We start from the raw sequence: 16,988 nt of genomic DNA on the forward strand, positions 1-16,988 counted from the left end.
CAATACCCCACAGCTTCCTGAAACGAAGAGAAGAGGAGAGGACCTCAAAGTTGCGCACTTAGGCTTACCGGCTGCTCATCCCCATGCCTCCTGGACACAACTCAACTGACACTCCTGGCAGATCAGACGTCCTGTTCAAACCGAGTATTTATCAAGGACCAGGCTTCTGTCCATTCACAAACCTAGCAGAGCGTTCACACTGGCAGACGGAACAGGCTGATGTGCTGCTCTATGGCAGTTCTTGTAACTCTGCGCCTGACACCTGCAGCGGCTCATTACCAAGCAGGCAGCCGGGCGGGCTGGCGATAAGGGCTCTAATCTAGGTGTGAACAGAGCGGTTAACGCCCCGGGGCAGGCTTCCCAGGGGGGGGAGAGTAAACACACACACACTCCCGTCCATGATAACGGATTTCAATAAAACCGGCAAGATCAGCCAGGTTCTACACTAATGCTTTCCAAGCTTTCATTCTCAATGATGTTGTAAAAGATGGAACTATAATTATCCCTATTTCACTGAGGTGAAAACTGAGGCTCAGAGCGTTAGTACTTGGCCCAAGGCCACACGCTTGTTGGAAGTCATCTGCTTGTGGGATGTTGGGACCACCTTCCCACTTGACAGCTGGAGAGTCAGGTTCTGAAACTGGCAAGTGGGTGCTGCCCACAGGTAAGGCTACCCGGGTTGGCCGCTGACCCTGCTCCTTCCTGCTCTGGTTAATTCGTGGGTGGCAGCAGGAGTCTGCCTCTCCCCAGTGTTGAGGCCAGTTGGCTCTGGCTCAGCGCACTGTGATCCTTCACGTTTCTTCTCCTTTCTGGGTCTCTCTTTCCCCAGCCTGTGAAATGGGGCCACCAGTACGTACCTCCCAGGGCTGCGGTCAGGAAGGGAGGCGGCCGGGGCAGGGCTCGCGAGGGCGGTACCAATTGCTGGTGGCTCCCTGCCCCGGCCCGCGCGCCCCCCACCCGGCCCACGCCTCCACACCGCCTCGGCGCGCAACAAGCGGGCGCTGCGGTCCAGGCGCCCCCGTCGCCCCTCTCTCTCCCCTCCCGCGCGAGGCCCCGGAAGCTGGGCCGCCCCGCCCCCGCGCTCTCACCCCGGCCCCCGCCCCCCGCCGGAGCCCCGCCCGCCTTCCGACGGGGGTGCAGCTCCAGGAAACGGCGCGCTCGCCGCTCAGTGCTCCAGCGACACGACGCGCCCCGGACGACCCCGCTGACGCAGCCAGACCACCCAGCGGGCCCCAGCGGCGGCGGCGGCAAGAGCGGCTCCGGGTCCCGCGCCTCGGACCCCTCCCCACGGACGGGGCGGGCGGTGCCGATAGGAGCCCGGAGGCCATGGGGACCTGGGCCAGGCCAGCGATCGCGGGCCAGCGGGAGCCCCGGGTCTGAGGAACGGGCGGCGGAGGCGGCAGGGCCATGACCTCGGTGTGGAAGCGCTTGCAGCGCGTGGGCAAGCGGGCCGCCAAGTTCCAGTTTGTGGCCTGTTACCACGAGCTGGTGGTGGAATGCACCAAGAAATGGTGAGTGGGAGGGAGGCCTGGGGCACTCCCCAGACTGGCGGGGACCCCATCCGGCTTTGGGGCCTGAGAATCCTGCCCCCAGTCCAGTGACCAAAGACGCCGCCTACCCCAGCTTAGGCCCTGGTGACCCGGGCACAGAGAAGTGCCGCTGCAGCTGTGGCATCCCCGGAGCTGAGGGTGTGGGCAGCCTTTGGGGAGCGGAGGGCAGGACTTGCGACCGGAGAATCTGTCTGGGCCCACACTTGCCTCAACTGCACTCAGGGCTGAGGGAAGGGAGGCCTCCTGGTTTTGGCCAGAGGGATGGTTCAAGGTGGCATCAGAAAAGGGAGCAAGTTTTGCCGGTCTTTGGGTGGAGGGGCTGGGACGACAAACACCATGGCCCTAGTCCAGCTCAGAACAAGGATGTTGCCCCTTCCTCCGCTGCCCATTTGTTGAACCAGAGGAACCACCCGCCCCTTCAGCCGGAGTGGGCGCTGGGAGGCTGGATCCGTCTCCACAATATCCTTAAAAGGGGAAACTGAGCGCTGGGAGGGATGAGGAGGGAGGCGGGGAGCAGCTTAAAAGGGCCTGAGGACTTAGGAGGTTGTGGGTCGTGGAGGAGAGAGCCTGGGGAAGGCAAGGTGGTGGGGTGCAGGGAGATAGGTGAGGGGGTGCAGGACCCCCCAGCCCAGACTGCCAAAGGACCCGGGGCATCTCGTTCACATTCCCCCACCCGCAGCTGCCTGGGCCCCTGCGTCACACCCTAAATATACGTGCTTGCTAGTGTCAGCTTCCCCTGGCTGGATTAGGGCACAGCTGTGGGGGCCTCAGCCGCCAGGCGGGGCTAAATTTAGGCTCCCAAGTGAAAGCACAGGAAGGGACCAGGGGGTCCAAAGGGAGGGGAGTGAGCAGGAGGCCTGGGGTCCTTTGGGCAGCTGTCATATCCCTGATGTTGCCTGGGCCAGCCAGAGGGTGGTTCACACCACTCAGCAAGGCCCAGAAAGGACGGGCCGGCTGGGGTAACACAGCACAGGGCTGGAACTTGAACTCTGGCCTATGGCTTCTGCCTTCTGCCACAGCATCCTGGGTGAAGACAGGGGGACGCTGGGCACGGTCCGGAGAGGTGGCTGAGGGTGTGGGCACTGTCAACGTGTCTGAGTCACAGGCGGCGGGCAGGGCCTCCTGAGCTTTTTCGCCTGGAGCCCCGGCTAGGAAGCTGCCTCTGCCCAGGTCACGGCTCCCCAGGAGGGCGTGCCCAGCCTGAGTCAGGCTGCCTAGCCAGGCCCTGCCCTCCCTAGGCTCTCACTGTCTTCTTCCCCTTTCTGGGAAGTCCCCATGGCTGCCCTTAGCCATCGCCTGCAGTCTGGGGTCCAGGAGAGGCACTTGGCTCCAGGCTGGAGGGCTCTAGGCTCAGCTGTGTGCCCTTGCCTGGCCCCTAACCTCTCTGGGTCTCGGCATCCTCAGAGGCTGACAGGAGAGCCAGTTATCCTGGCTCGGCCTCCAGAGGGGCAGTGCGCTGGGTGAACCTGAGCGTCCTGGCAAGGGACAGGGTACAGGCAAGGAGGACTCTTACGTTGCCATCTGCCTGATGATCCTCTAACCATCCCCACCCTCCTGGGCAGCAGTCGGCCCCTCCAACGCAAAGGGGCCCTCTTCCTTCCAGGCCCAGCCACGTGTCTGGGACTCGGCCCCACGCAGCTGACACTCTCCTCTCGCTTTGCCTCTGTCTCCCCACATCTCTGCCTCTCCTCTGAGTCTGCCCTGGCATATGCTGTTTCGGCTTAGATGCCACCTTCTAGAAGTCTTCCCTGGTGCCCCTTGCGAGAATCGGGGGCCCTGCAAAGCAAAGGGCTGGGCGTGGAAGGTCCTGGGAGGGTATCGAATGACAAGCTGACCCTATGCCTCTCTGCCTACTTCCCAACCTCTGCCCTCCCCTCCCGACCTTACACCCACACCCCCATCCTGGGACCCTGGCACTTGCCATCCTCTCTGCCTGGAGCCTTCCTTCTCCAGACCCTCCTGACATGACCCATTCCCTGCCCCAGAAAGGTCTTGCCTCTCCTTTGCTTGGCTCTGCCCCCAAACTGGGCTGGGGTAATAGTATGCACTCTACAAATATTTGTGAGTGAATGGGCTTCTTTTACTCTGAGGCTGTCTCTCTGTGTCTCTGAGTCTGTGTTTCTTGCAGGGTACTTGTGTTTCTGTTTGTCTCTGTGTGTGCCTGTCTCTCTGTATGACTTTCTTCATACTTCCTGCTGACCCACAGGCCTTTGCCCTCTGGCCCAGGCCTCACCCTGCCTCAGCAGCCCCACCCTACTCCCTGTGGCCCCAGATAAGGGGCTGTCTGGGCCCTGTCCTGGGGGAGGGGGATGTGGGCAGAAGGGAGACTGGAGGAGATAGAAAGGCCGGGTGGGCCTGACTGAGTAGCCCCCTCTCCCCGCTCCGCCTCCCAGGCAACCGGATAAGCTGGTGGTAGTGTGGACCCGGCGGAACCGACGCATCTGCTCCAAGGTGAGGGAGGATGTCAGCTGGGGGTCCAGGTTGGGGGTGGGGCCAATTGGGGGGGGTAAGTGGGTCAGGGCTGAGGGGTGAGTGGAGTCAGGTTCAGGTTCAGATCAGAATCCATAGAAGGGAGAGAAAGATGGGGTCAAGGTTGGAGATAAGGGCAAGGGGTGAGGGGGAGAGTTAGGATTGGGGGGAGGACTCAGACTGCTCATTGTAGGCCCACAGCTGGCAGCCGGGCATCCAGAACCCATACCGGGGCACCGTGTTGTGGATGGTACCTGAGAATGTGGACATCTCTGTGACCCTATACAGGGTAAGTCTCTAGCCCTCCTGCACAGATGGGAATGAGCCAGTGATTGCAACCCTGGGCAGCCACAGGAGGCCCCTGGTGCGTTATCCATCCAAATAGAAAAGAACAGAGGGGTGAGACCAAGAATCATGGCAGGGGGCCTATTCAGTGTGAGTGGCCCAGGAGGTCTCCTTGGAGGAGGTAGCATTTAGCCACCACATGAAGAGAGCTGGGATCAGGAGAAGCCGGGAGCATACCTGCCAGGAGGGCTCAACATGTGTGAAGGCCCCACACAATCGCCTCCGGAGCCAGCACAGGCTCTTCTCCCTGCCCTGTCCCCGCCGCAGCAGCCTCTGTACTCACCGGTGCCCCCTTTTCCCAGGACCCACACGTGGACCAGTATGAGGCCAAAGAGTGGACGTTTGTTATTGAGAATGTGAGTGGCTGGGGCGGGCTGGAGCCTGGGGTCTCGGGGACTCTGGGGCAGCACTGATGCTCCTTCTTCCTGCCCCCAGGAGTCCAAGGGGCAGCGGAAGGTGCTGGCCACAGCCGAGGTGGACCTGGCCCGCCATGCAGGGCCTGTGCCTGCCCAAGCCTCACTGCGGCTGCGGCTGAAGCCCAAGTCGGTGAAGGTGGTGCAGGCCGAGCTGAGCCTCACTCTCTCTGGGGTGCTGCTGCGGGAGGGCCGCGCCACGTGAGTGTCCAACTGCCCTCCTGGGCCCTAGTCTATAACCTCTGACCGTAGCCCTCACCCCTGATCTCTGACCCCCAGGGATGATGACATGCAGAGTCTTGCGAGCCTCATGAGCATGAAGCCTAGTGACGTGGGCAACTTGGAAGACTTTGCTGAGAGCGATGAGGAGGATGCTAATGGCCCAGGGGGCCTGGACGCGAGGGTTCGTGTCCTCCAGCCAGGTGGGCTCACAGCTGTGGACTGAGATCGCCAAGACCTAGGGAGGGTGGAGGATGACCCGGGCCAAAATCCACTTGCTCTTTTGGGGCAGGGCCAGCTTGTGCACGCCCAGTGGTCGGAGCGCACTATTGCCAGGTGGTCCCAACCTGCCCAGCAGCCCTGATTGTCCTGCAGAATGGGTTTCCAGTACCTCCCTGTGCCCCTGGCCCTCTCCTCACCCCTGCCCACGTACCTGCCCCGAGACAGCTGGGCCAAAAGCGCAGAGAGGGGCTGCAGTCCAGGCTTGCCACCCCTCACTACCCAACCTCGTCCCTCCCTTTTGCTTGTTAAGGCTTTTTTTTCCATCTGTCCTTGTTGGTCCTGTCTCTCTTTTCCTCTGCACCTGTGGGCCTGTCTCTTCTCGTAGGCCGGGGCGGTTCCCTGAGGCTGGGGCGTTTCCCAGGTAGGCCCAGCATTCTAGTTGTGGGGAGGGGGTCAGACCTGCAGGGCCCTTCCCTGGGCTGACCTGCCCCCAACGCCCCACCCCCAGATACTTCTCGGGAGCTGAAGACACTCTGTGAGGAGGAGGAAGAGGGCCGATTTCGGCCCCGGCAGGCAGGTGAGGCCCAGGCTGGGGTTGGGACGGTGGAGACTGGACCTCCAGTCACAGGGCCCAGGCCTCAGCATCCCCCTTCCTTCCCCCCAGCTGCCAGCCCTTCTAGTGCCGAGGATACCAGCCCAGCCCCTGTGAGTGCCCCTGCGCCCCCAGCCAGGGCCTGCCGGGGCCAGGGGTCAGAACCAGCTCCTGTAGCAGGGGGCCAGGTGGGGCCCAAGGCCCCAAGGCCCCCCGGAACCCCACCAGAGACAAGGTGAGCTTTGGGGTCAGCCCCAGCACCCCGCCCTGTCTACTCTTAAGAAGTTGCACACCCCTTGCCAATCTGCCTTTCCAGGGTCCCAGCAATCTGAGAGGTGGGGGGCGCTGAGAGCGGGGGGCCAAACGAGCCCCTGCAACGCACCCTCCTGCTCTCTCCTCAGGTCCTCAAGACAGCCAGGCCAGGACGCGGCCCCCAGCCCGGCCCCTCGGCTCTGGAAAGGCTCTGATGCCCCCTGGCCCCCAGTCCCCCAAGGGGGAGATGAGGCCCCCAACGCCTCAGGGGCTCCCCCAACAGGCGTGAATTCTGCTGTGGAGACCCAGGCCTGGGCAAGCCCTCAGAAAGGGACAGAGGCCCAGGGAACCGGGCTGGGCCCAGGCATTGAGGACAGAGATTCCAGCAACTCTTTGGAAGGGCAGAAACCCAAGGTTGAAGAGGGGGGCATTGGGGACAGGCCAGAGGCTAGTGGGGTGGACACTGAGCATGGGTCAGGAGTCAGAGAGGTGAACAGTAAGAGGTCAGAGGTCAGAGCTGGGGAGGCTGAAGAGAGTTTAGAAGTTGGTCAGGTGGATGCTGAGCAGAGGTCAAAGGTGAGACATGTGGACACTAAGGGACCAGAGGCTACAGGGGTGACATCTGAGGCAAGATTCAAGGGAACTCCTGAGGCTCCTCCAAGGGGCTCTCAGGGGAGGACAGGGGTCAGGACCAGGGAAGAGGCTCCCACCATCCTGAGCCCACCCCCAGCGGAGCCGGCAGGGCAATCCAGGCATCTCAGTGACCTCAAGGGGGCCAGGGCTGCTGCGGGCCAGGAGAGAGAGGGTGCAGAGGTGAGGGGTGGAGCCCCTGGTGTTGGGGGGACAGGCCTGGAGCAGGGCCCCTCTGCTGGAGCAGCAAGCGCCAGGCCCCAGGTGAGCCAGTACCAGGGGGCCCCACCAGCAGCTGACCAGGGGGTGATGTCCAGGGATATGAGGGTCCAGGAAGTAGAAACTGGGGATTTGAGGGACCTGGGAACAGAAACTGGTGTGACAGAATCAGAGTTATTGGGGACCCAGAGAACAGAAGTGGGTGGGTCAGGGTTCCCCGAGATAGAGACTGAGACAGCAGAAGTGGAGATACTGGGGACCCAGGAGACAGAGGCAGTGAGATCAGGGGTCCTGGAGTCAGAGGCTGCTGAGATGGCAGAGTCTGAGGAACTAGGGACCCAGAAAACAGAAGTCAGCGTTTTAGGGGTCCCAGGGGCAGAGGCCGGGATGGCAGAGTGTGAGGTACTGGGGACCCAGGAGACAGAGGCTGTGGGTACAGGAGTTCTGGGGACGAAGACTAGGATATCAGAGATTGAGATACTAGGGATCCAGGAGATATCTGGGGGTTCACGGGTACTGAAGATAGAAGCTGATACAGCAGAATCTGAAATATTGGGGGCCCAGGAGACAGAGATGGGGTGTTCAGGGGTCTCAGAGATAAAATTTAAGATAACAGGGATGCAGGAGACAGAGTTATGGGGTTCTGAGGTCCCAGGGATCGAGACTGAGACGGCAGAAGCTGAGATACTGGAGACCCAGGAGACAGAGGTTGGGGGTTCAGGGGCCCCAGGGACAGAGACTGAGACATTGGGGACCCAGGAGACAGAGGTAGGGGGTTCAGGGGCCCCAGGGACAGAGACTGAGACATTGGGGACCCAGGAGACAGAGGTAGGGGGTTCAGGGGCCCCAGGGACAGAGACTGAGACATTGGGGACCCAGGAGACAGAGGTGGAAGATTCGCAGTTCTCAGGGCCAGAGGCTAGAATGGCAAAGGCTCAGACTTCTGGGGCCCAGAGGGCAGAGACTGGACTCTGGGAGACCCTCAGATATGAGGCTTTAGGGGCCCCAGTCACAAAGCATGGAATTTTAGGGTCCCAGGGAGCAGAGGCAGAAACTACAGTTTTGAGGGGCCAGGAGGTGGAGGCTGGGACTTTGGGAGTTTCAGAGGCCATGTCTGGGGTTTGGGGGGCCGAGGAAGCAGAGACGGAGGTTTCGGGGGCTTCAGAGAACCAATCTGGTATTTTTGAGGCCCAGGAAGCAGAGGCTGGGGTCTCAGGAACCGAGAAGGGAAAAGAAGCTGAGGGAAACCTCCCAGAGGCCAGCCTGATGGAGGCGCAGGTGGCCAGTGGGGCAGGGGCTGGGGTGCCCAGGCCCTCGGGGGCCTCTTCCCCAGAGGAGCCTGAAGAGGACAGGAGGCTGCCGGGCAGCCAGGTAGGGATGGGGGCCGCCGAGGGCCCAGTCTGCTGCTTCCCACTAACCTGGGCTGAGCTAACGGCGGCTCTGCATGGACCCACCTGGCCGACTGGGGTGGGGTGGGACAGGAGCTCAGCTTCAAGGAGCCCCTCACCCCCTCCTCTCCGAGGGTACCCTGGCTCCCCCGCCCTGTCTTCCCTGGGTTGCATGGAGCGGGATGCCCCGAAAGCTGAGTTTCTGGGCTGACCTTGAGGTGTGGCTGCTGGGGGGCCTCTGATATCGCCTGGGGGCCACTGACCTTTTAGGTGACCTTGGTAGATAACACTGGAGCTGGAAACCCTTTTGCCTGACCCTAAGGCCCTGGCCAGTGGTCCGTGGTGACTCCTGCAAACCCAGAGCTGGAGCTGTTTTGTGCCCGAGGGGCAGAGGGCACAAGTCCCACGTCCACATTCCCTAAGCCCATCCCTGTGTCCCCAGGCACCACCCGCCCCGGTCAGCTTCAGTCAGTCCCTGCTGGAGTGGTGCCAGGAAGTCACCGCCGGCTACCGTGGCGTCCGCATCACCAACTTCACGACATCCTGGCGCAACGGCTTGGCCTTCTGTGCCATCCTGCACCGATTCCACCCGGACAAGATGTGAGCTGCCAGAGGGAGTGGAAATGAATGGGGGAGGCTGCCAGGAGGGGAGGGTGGTGTGAATCCAGCCTCTGATCAGCGCTCTCTCTGCAGCGACTTTGCCTCCCTGGACCCACTCAACATCAAACAGAACAACAAGCAGGTGAGACAGGGTGGGAGTGGTGCCTGGAGGGAAGGAGGATCCAGAGCCAGGCCTAAGCTAAGATTAAGTTCCTTGTCCCGTCTGTGTGTAGGAGAGGAATCTGTGGGCTTCATGGCCCCAGCTGTGGCTTTTGGAAGTTCTGCCACTTAGTTACCCTTTTGGTCTTTATATTTTTCGTTTTCCTGAGTTTAGCTTTGTTTTTTTTAAGCATATTTCCACCAGATGGTTTTTCCCAAAAGCACCCCGTTTGGTGTGCAGTTGCTGGGTAACGCAGGGGCGGGCCATGTTGCTAGATTTCCCCCAATAGGAAGGTGAAGGCGTTGTTGGCAAACCCAGGAGTGCCAGTCGCAGGGACCTCCTCGTCGTTCCGGGGCGGGGCGGCAGGGTCGCTGGCTGACCCGCCGCCGATGACCCGAACGAACGCACCGTCCCTAGGCCTTTGATGGCTTCGCGGCCCTGGGCGTGTCGCGGCTTCTGGAGCCGGCGGACATGGTGCTGCTGTCGGTGCCCGACAAGCTCATCGTCATGACGTACCTGTGCCAGATCCGCGCCTTCTGCACGGGGCAGGAGCTGCAGCTGGTGCAGCTGGAGGGCGGCGGCGGCGCCGGCACGTACCGCGTGGCCAGCTCCCAGTCGAGCCCGCCCGACGAACTGGACACCGGCGGCCTGGCGCAGCGGCTGCGCGAGCACTGGGCCCAGGAGCCCCAGGAGGCCGCGACCCGCGCGGACGGGACGGCCCCCGAGGCGGCCTCCAAGGACCGCGGGGCCGAGGCGGCCTCCAAGGACCGCGGGGCCGAGGCGGCCTCCAAGGACCGCGGGGCCGAGGCGGCCTCCAAGGACTGCGGGGCCGAGGCCGCCCAGGAGCCGCGCTCCGTGGAGGCCCCGGCAGACGGCCCTGGAGCCCGGGCATCCGTGCCCCCGACAGAGGGGCTGGTGAACGGGATGGAGGCGCCGGGCGCCGCGGGCGGCGTGAGGCTGCGGCGGCCGTCGGTCAACGCGGAGGCCGGGCCCGTGCCCCCGCCCCGCGCGCACGGCTCCTTCTCCCACGTGCGCGACGCTGACCTGCTGAAGAAGAGGCGCTCGCGGCTGCGGAACAGCAGCTCCTTCTCGGGGGACGACCCGGACTCGGGAGCCGCGGGAGCTGCCGGAGCGGCGGCGGTGAGTGCCCTCCAGCGGCGCGGGGGTCGGGGGAGCAGGGCAGAGCAGGGGCGGGTCTTGAGGGACCCCAAGGGCAGGGCTGGCGCGGGGCGGGGGGCGGTGGCTTCAGGGCGGCCGGCCTCTGCAAGATGCGGGTAGGCGTCTGATTTGAGGCACCGGTGCTGCGGAAGTCCCGCTCGAGGACGAGATAGCTCTGCCAACTCCTCAGCGGGGGCGCCAGTGCCCAGGCCGGCGACCCGGCGCCAATTTTTTTTCTTAAATGAATTTGTCTATTTATTTATTTTTGGCTGAGTTGGGTCTTTGTTGCTGCGCGTGGGAGCAGTGCGCGGGCTTCTCATTGCGGTGGCTTCTCCTGCTGCGGAGCGCGGACTTCAGTAGTTGTGGCTCGCGCGCTCTAGAGCGCAGGCTCAGTAGTTGTGGCGCACGGGCTTAGTTGCTACGTGGCACGTGGGATCTTCCTGGACCTGGGCTCGAACCTGTGTGCCCTACCCTGGCAGGCGGATTCTTAACCACTGCGCCACCAGGGAAGTCCTGCCGCTGACTTTTGCTGCCAGCCTTGGCCAAGATGCAGGCTAGTGATTTTTAACGCACGGCAACCAGTTAGTGGAATCAGGCTGTAGCAGGAAGTTCCTAGAAGGTTCCGTGTAGTCAGCGCTCTTTATGGACTGTTAAGTGGGTTGGGGCGTTTCTTTCCCTGCTGGTGGCGCGGGGTCTACCGGCAGCCACCACTTTCCTGTAAGCTGGGAACAGGGTTTCTATACTCAAGGGAGCTCTCCAGGGCCTTCCAACCCCAAGATACTCTGACTCGGATCCTTAACTCCAGACACTGGAAACCAGTTTCCTCTCTTCTCTGATAATGTAAAGTTGGAGATGGGAGACTCTGCTGGGTGCCCATGTTCCCCCATCCCTTGCAGGTCTCAGGTCAGCCTCCCAGGGTGTCTCATGGTCAATACACTAAAGAGGAGATGGTTCCAGAGAGGGCAGGGATTTGCTCAAGGACTCACAGCCACTGAAGTCCCGGCCATGGGCTTTCCAGCAGCACCGTCCTGGACAGCAGGGGCAGCTCTGTCAGGCTGCTTCAAGCCTTCAGCTGTCCAGGCATGACCCCTAAGTTCTAAGGAAAAGAGGGAATAAATTGGGAGAGGCTTTTTGGAAGAAGCAGCCACTTGAGCCAGGCTGATAAGACGGGCAGCTTTTCCCAGGTGAAGAATCGGAGGGCTGGTTCTCAAGAGGTGGGACCTCACAAGTAAAAATGTGGCAGCAGGAAAGCTCAGGTCTCATTTTAGGGAACTGGCAGCCACCTCTCTTAAGGTCCGCAGGCGGTGATGAGGCTGGCCTGGAGAGCAGGACCCCTGAGTGCAGGGTCAGAGGTGCAGCATTGAGCCTATGAATGAGAAACAGGAAGGGCATTAGAGGCACCCATAGGAACTGTGCTCTCCTGGCCTGTGTTGGCCTCTGGCCAAAGCTGCCTTAATGTGTCTCAATGGCTCTTTATATGTTAAAACAGGAGGCTCCATCTTTCTGGGCCCAAGTCCCAGCATCTGGTCCTTCCAAGCCAGGCCCCCCTCCAACCCTTGTCCCACAGGAGATATATGACCCATGGGGCTGGAGGGGATGCTGCCTCATTGGCCACTCCCATCCCCCATCCCCCATGCGTACAGTAGGAGGACGTAGGGCCTGCCCCTGGCCTTGCGAGCTCCCAGAGACCTGGATGGGATGAAGTCAGTCGCCTTGAAGCTGGGGCAGGGCTGAAGCAATGCCATGAGGAGGGCAGGGTGCCTCTGCTGTGGCCCAGCAAGGCTTCCTGGAGGAGGGGCCACACATGAGGGTGTAGAAAGGGGAATTTGGGTCAGACATGAGGAAGCGTTGGAATTCCCATCAAGGCTGCCATGAGTAAGCTTAGTTGCTGCTGAGGTTGGGGCTTCTCCACTCCTGCATCCGCCTGCCCTATTGGTTGAGCACTTGCTTCATGCCTGGTCTGCCCCCTCAACCCCTCAGCAACTGCTCCTTCTAGGAAGGAACAGTTACCCCCTTTTGCAGGTGGGAATGTTGAGGCTCAGGGATATGAAAAGATAAAGGGAGTTGATACTGGTGTGAACCCCGGTTCCGACACTGAACTCTAAAATGGCGCCCTCTACTGGGCCCAGCACTATGAACTGGCTGTGTGACCTTGGACGAGCCACTTAATCCCTCTGTGCTCTTTTCCTGAGGATGAGAAGTAAAGACATGAAAGCTTTTTGCAAAGTGGCATTGAGGTACTCCTGCAGGGTGTTGTCAAAAGAGGGGAACTGTGAGGGACTTCCCTGGCAGTCCAGTAGTTAAGAATCCGCACTTCCACTGCAGGGGGCCCGGGTTCGATCCCTGATTGGGGAACTAAGATCCCACATGCCGCACGGTGCAGCCGAAACAAACAAACAGACAAACAAGCAAACAACAAAAAAGAGGGGTACCCCAACCTGAGTGTACTCTGTTAAAAAATTTTCTTTTAAAAAGGGGGGGGACTGTTTCTCCCCAGATGTCTTTCTGGAGCCCTGTGTCCTTTACGTACAAGGACACAGGCCCAGTGCGTGTGACTGGGCCAGAGGCAAACAGCAAATTGGTGGCCAAGCTTGGGAACAAACTTTTGGATTAGACAGCCCTAGGCCTGGGCCGGCCCTGTTTGAGTGTCATTTCTGACCCTCTGTTTCCTCATCTGTAAAGTGGGGATGGTAACCTTCCCCGCCTCACAGTGTTCTTGGGAAAACTAAATGAGTGGATGCACGTACAGCACCCAACACACAAATAGATGCTTAATGCGTATCAGCCGTTACAGTTAACCGGTGCGCCCTGAGTGCATTCTCTGGACCCCAACCTGTCTGCAGGGGCCGCTGCTGCTTAGGGAGACAGGCGTAACCCACAGCTGTGACGAGGGAGGCCCTGGGGGCTAGGGTGGGAGTCGGGGAGGCTTCAGGAGGCCTGAAAGTTGGGGAGGGAGGAAGAAAGCCCTGTGAAGGGGCCCCTGGAGGAGGTGGGGCCGAGCTGGGTCAAGAAGGTCGAGTTGGCGTCCAGCTGCCCAAGACAGAGCCCGCTCCAGGCTGAGGAAACAATTTGGGGAAGCGAAAGTCCACCACTGGGGCCGGAGGGTGGCATCTGGGTGGGGCCCGGGGCAGTAGGAGTTGAGGCTGGATCTGCCACCAGGCCGTGGCAACGAGGCTGGGAGCTGAGAGGGGGTGTGAAGAGAGTGACACCATCGGGGGTGAAGGTTTAGGGAGACCCTTCAGTTGTGGCTTGAGGGTAAAGTCAGCAGGCAGGGCGTGGGGGGAGGCTGGTGAAGAGGCCGCCACCTACCCAGGCCAGAGAGGAGGGCCCCTGAGCAGGGGACGTCCAGGGCTGCCTCTCAGAGTTGCAGGGTGGGGTGGACTCAACACTTTCAGAGTTGCAGGGTGGGGGTGGCTCAATACTTTCTCCCCACCTCGCGACCTGGAAAGGTGGCCAGAGCAGGAGCCATCAAGGGGGCCTGGCTATTAGCTGAGCTGAAACTTGGGGGCCCCCAGGGCTGACAGTGCCAGCAAGTTGCCAGGGGCGGGGCACATGAGGGGCCAGCGCTGCCCTTCCCGGCTGAAATTGGTAGGTGCAGCTGCCTGTTCTGTTCCAAGTGTTATTCGGCGGGCACAGCATTCTCTAGGTGTGGGGACTGAGAAGGTGGGAGGGTGCCCCGTTTGGCCAGGAGACGGAGGTACTGGTTGCCACGTCAGCTCAGCTCAGTGTCACTGAGCGGGGCCCTGGCCATGATGGGGATGCTGGCACTAGGTGACAGAGTCTGAGGTGACCTGAGGGAGATTCATGGGGGAGGGGGCAGAAGGGGGAAGGAGAGGCCCCAGCTGGGCCCCTCACAGCCTTTCACCCCCGACTCAGAAAAGCCCTGTGAGGCCCCAGGAACGAGGACTGCGAGGCTCGGCCAGTGGGAGGGGACTGGCCCAGGACCACAGGGCCAGGCGTGGTGAAGGCCTTTGCTCTAGGAGGTGCTTCCCCAGAAGGGATGGGGGTGGAGTTCTGTGCATGCAGGACCTCCAAGCTGCAGGGCCTGGAACTGAGGTCCCCCCTCCCCTGTGTGAGTGGGGCTCCGGCTGGCCCCAGGGCGGGCTGTTGGGGAGCCCCTCCAAGCCCTTACTGGCCTCCTCCTCCACAGGAAGTCGTGAGCCCTGACCCCAGCCCTGCCCCACAGCAGGCCCCTGGTGAGTAGTTTTGAAGGGGTGGCGACTTAGCTGAACTCAGGCTGCTCACAGATCCTGAGCTGGGGACCTTCTGGGGACAGATGTCAGTTGGGGGTGCCTTAGCCTGGTATCTGTCCACAGGTGGGAGTCCCCCATCGGAGGAGCTACCCCCAAGCCCAGCAGAGGAGGCTGGGCTGGTAAGGAGGGCTGAGGTGGGAGGAGTGATGGGTGGGCTTCCTAGGCAGGGCTTGGGCTCAGCCCACCCTGTCCCTTGCCCCCGCTTTCCACCCCAGCAACGGTTCCAGGACACAAGTCAGTATGTGTGCGCAGAGCTACAGGCCCTGGAGCAGGAACAGAGGCAGATAGATGGGCGGGCGGCCGAGGTGGAGACGCAGCTGAGGAGCCTCATGGAATCAGGTGGGGCGGGCATCTGGAGTCCACACCCCAGCACATGCCACCACGGCTACCCCACCCTGCAGCTCTTTCTGACCCTGGGAGGAGTGGGAGGAGACAAGGCTGGGGTCATCTCCCCATTTACAGCCGGGCACCCTGAGGCCCCCCGGCTGGGAAGCAGCTTGCTGGAGGCGCACAGCTCAGGTTTCTGAGATGCCACAAGGGAGCAGACACCATCCCCCACCCCCAGCCTCCCTGCTGCTGACACAGGGGTCAGTGGCAGGCCTGGTGACTGCCCTGGCCCGATTCAGGTGCCAACAGGCTGCAGGAGGAGGTACTGATCCAGGAGTGGTTCACACTGGTCAACAAGAAGAACGCTCTCATCCGGAGGCAGGACCAGCTGCAGCTGCTGTGAGTGTTGGTGCTTCCCTGTCCAGGCCCCACCCCTGCCCACCCAGGGCCGGCAGAGCAGATGGAATCTTAACTACTCTAATTAGAACTGTTCACTGCTCTCTTCTTTCTCTGAATTTTTTTTTTGAAGAAATTGCTCAACCATCTTAATTTTTTCCATAATTTCCTGTATAAAATGTATACTTCTTAAATTGGTACTGTTTTTATGAATAAGAAAATCGAGGCCCAAAGAAAAATGTGGCAGGTCAGTGCTGAGTGCCCCAGTTGGACCCTGTTCCTTTACAGGAAGGAACACTGAGCCTGAGAGACAGCTGAGCTGCTTTCCTGAGTGGGCTCAGGAGCAGTTCTGGGCTTCATGGCCTTTATAGCCCTGCGTGGTGGAAGTGGTTTTGCCTCCCTTTTACATCTTGGGTCATTTTTCAGAATAATTTTAGTCCAATACTTGCTGCTTATGAATAATATCCATCTGAATAATCCTTCTGGGTTTCTTATTTGTTGAAAAGGGGGTGGGATGAGGGGAGGAGACGATATAAACTCCCAGCAGCTGGGGAACAGTTGAAACAAGAGGGACTTCCCTAGCGGTCCAGTGGTTAGGACTCCGTGCTTCCACTGGAGCGGGCCGGGCCGGGGTCTGATCCCTGTTGAGGGAACTAAGATCCCGCATGCTGCCCAAAAACCAAAAACAGAAGAGATGATTCCAAGCTGGGACTAGGGTATAGCTCTGACCTCCGTCCAGCCATCTATGGGAACTGGCGGTGAGGTGGGGGGCGGGGGTGCCAGGGAGCGGTCCGAACCCTGGGCGCTCCCTGCCATTCCTCTCTCCCTGACCTGGCACCCCACCCCCCCCAGCATCGAAGAGCAGGACTTAGAGCGGAGGTTCGAGCTGCTGAGCCGGGAGCTACGGGCCATGTTGGCCATTGAAGGTGGGAGATGGGGCCCGGGGGCCGGGGACCAGGACCGGGCAGGGGCTGGCGCCTCCTGACCCTCAGCCTCCTCTGTCCTCAGACCGGTTGAAAACGGCCGCGCAGCGGCACCGGGAGCAGCTCCTGCTGGAGGAGCTGGTGTCGCTGGTGAACCAGCGCGACGAGCTGGTCCGGAACCTGGACCAGAAGGAGCGGACGTGAGTGGGGCCGGGATGCGCTGGGAGCTGGGAGGCTCCAGGGGGGCTCTCGGAGGCGTGCTCGGTCTGGACCCCGGGGGTGGCCTGCCTGTGGGGCCCGACGCTGGGGCTGACTTGAACCCGTTCCCTCCCAGAGCCCTGGAGGAGGACGAGCGCCTGGAGCGCGGCCTGGAGCAGCGGCGCCGCAAGCTGAGCCGGCAGCTGAGCCGGCGCGAACTCTGTGTGCTGAGCTGAGGCCGCGAGGGCCCGGACGTTTTCGCCCCTCCCGGTCCGTCCAGACCGCAGCTTTTCTCCCCGTCGCGCCCGATCGCCGCTTCGGGCCTGCGCTCCGGAGGACCGGACCCTCCCCGATGCCGCGCGTGGCCAGTAGGGGCCGTCGTCACCCTTTACCAGGAGGGGACGCGCGGCCCTTCAGGCCCCGACGGACAGGGGCGGCTGGGCGGCCGCGCCGCCCAGGCGTATTTATTAGTCCGTGTGAGTGTGTGTGCGTGTGTTCGTGGTGGGCTGGGGGGTCCCAGGCACGCCCCCCAGAGCCCCTCCCCGAGGGCAGGACCCGGCCGGCCAGCACCGAGGGAGAGGGACGGCTCTTGAACTGCCACATCCCCGCCCTCCCCCTTCTTCCTGTTCCTCGCGAGCAATAAAGTTAGAAAAGGCCAAGCCAGTGCTCCGGGG

General features: G+C 61.5%; 1 protein-coding gene across 12 annotated transcripts; it reads left to right on the plus strand.

Moving 5' to 3' along the window:
- Positions 1–975: 975 nt before the first annotated feature.
- Positions 976–16,973, plus strand: EHBP1L1 (EH domain binding protein 1 like 1). 12 transcript variants are annotated; one of them, XM_033861066.2, is made up of 20 exons: positions 976–1,511; positions 3,944–4,001; positions 4,213–4,308; positions 4,667–4,720; positions 4,800–4,978; positions 5,057–5,199; positions 5,727–5,795; positions 5,883–6,045; positions 6,212–6,476; positions 8,100–8,282; positions 8,742–8,899; positions 8,993–9,041; positions 9,477–10,199; positions 14,368–14,413; positions 14,534–14,589; positions 14,686–14,809; positions 15,097–15,196; positions 16,046–16,119; positions 16,202–16,316; positions 16,451–16,973. In XM_033861066.2, exons 1-20 carry the CDS (start codon positions 1,408–1,410, stop codon positions 16,548–16,550), a joined length of 2,859 nt encoding a protein of 952 aa, XP_033716957.1. In that variant the 5' UTR covers positions 976–1,407; the 3' UTR covers positions 16,551–16,973. The 12 variants fall into 12 exon arrangements, 9 of the variants coding, with proteins under 9 accessions (XP_033716957.1, XP_033716959.1, XP_073665254.1 ...); XM_033861064.2 differs by having other exon boundaries at positions 977–1,511; positions 6,212–6,956; XM_073809152.1 differs by having other exon boundaries at positions 978–1,511; positions 6,212–8,282; positions 9,477–9,785; positions 9,840–10,199.
- The last annotated feature ends 15 nt before the right edge of the window (positions 16,974–16,988 follow it).

This window comes from Tursiops truncatus, chromosome 8 (genome assembly GCF_011762595.2).
Source record: "Tursiops truncatus isolate mTurTru1 chromosome 8, mTurTru1.mat.Y, whole genome shotgun sequence".
Lineage (NCBI taxonomy): Eukaryota > Metazoa > Chordata > Mammalia > Artiodactyla > Delphinidae > Tursiops > Tursiops truncatus.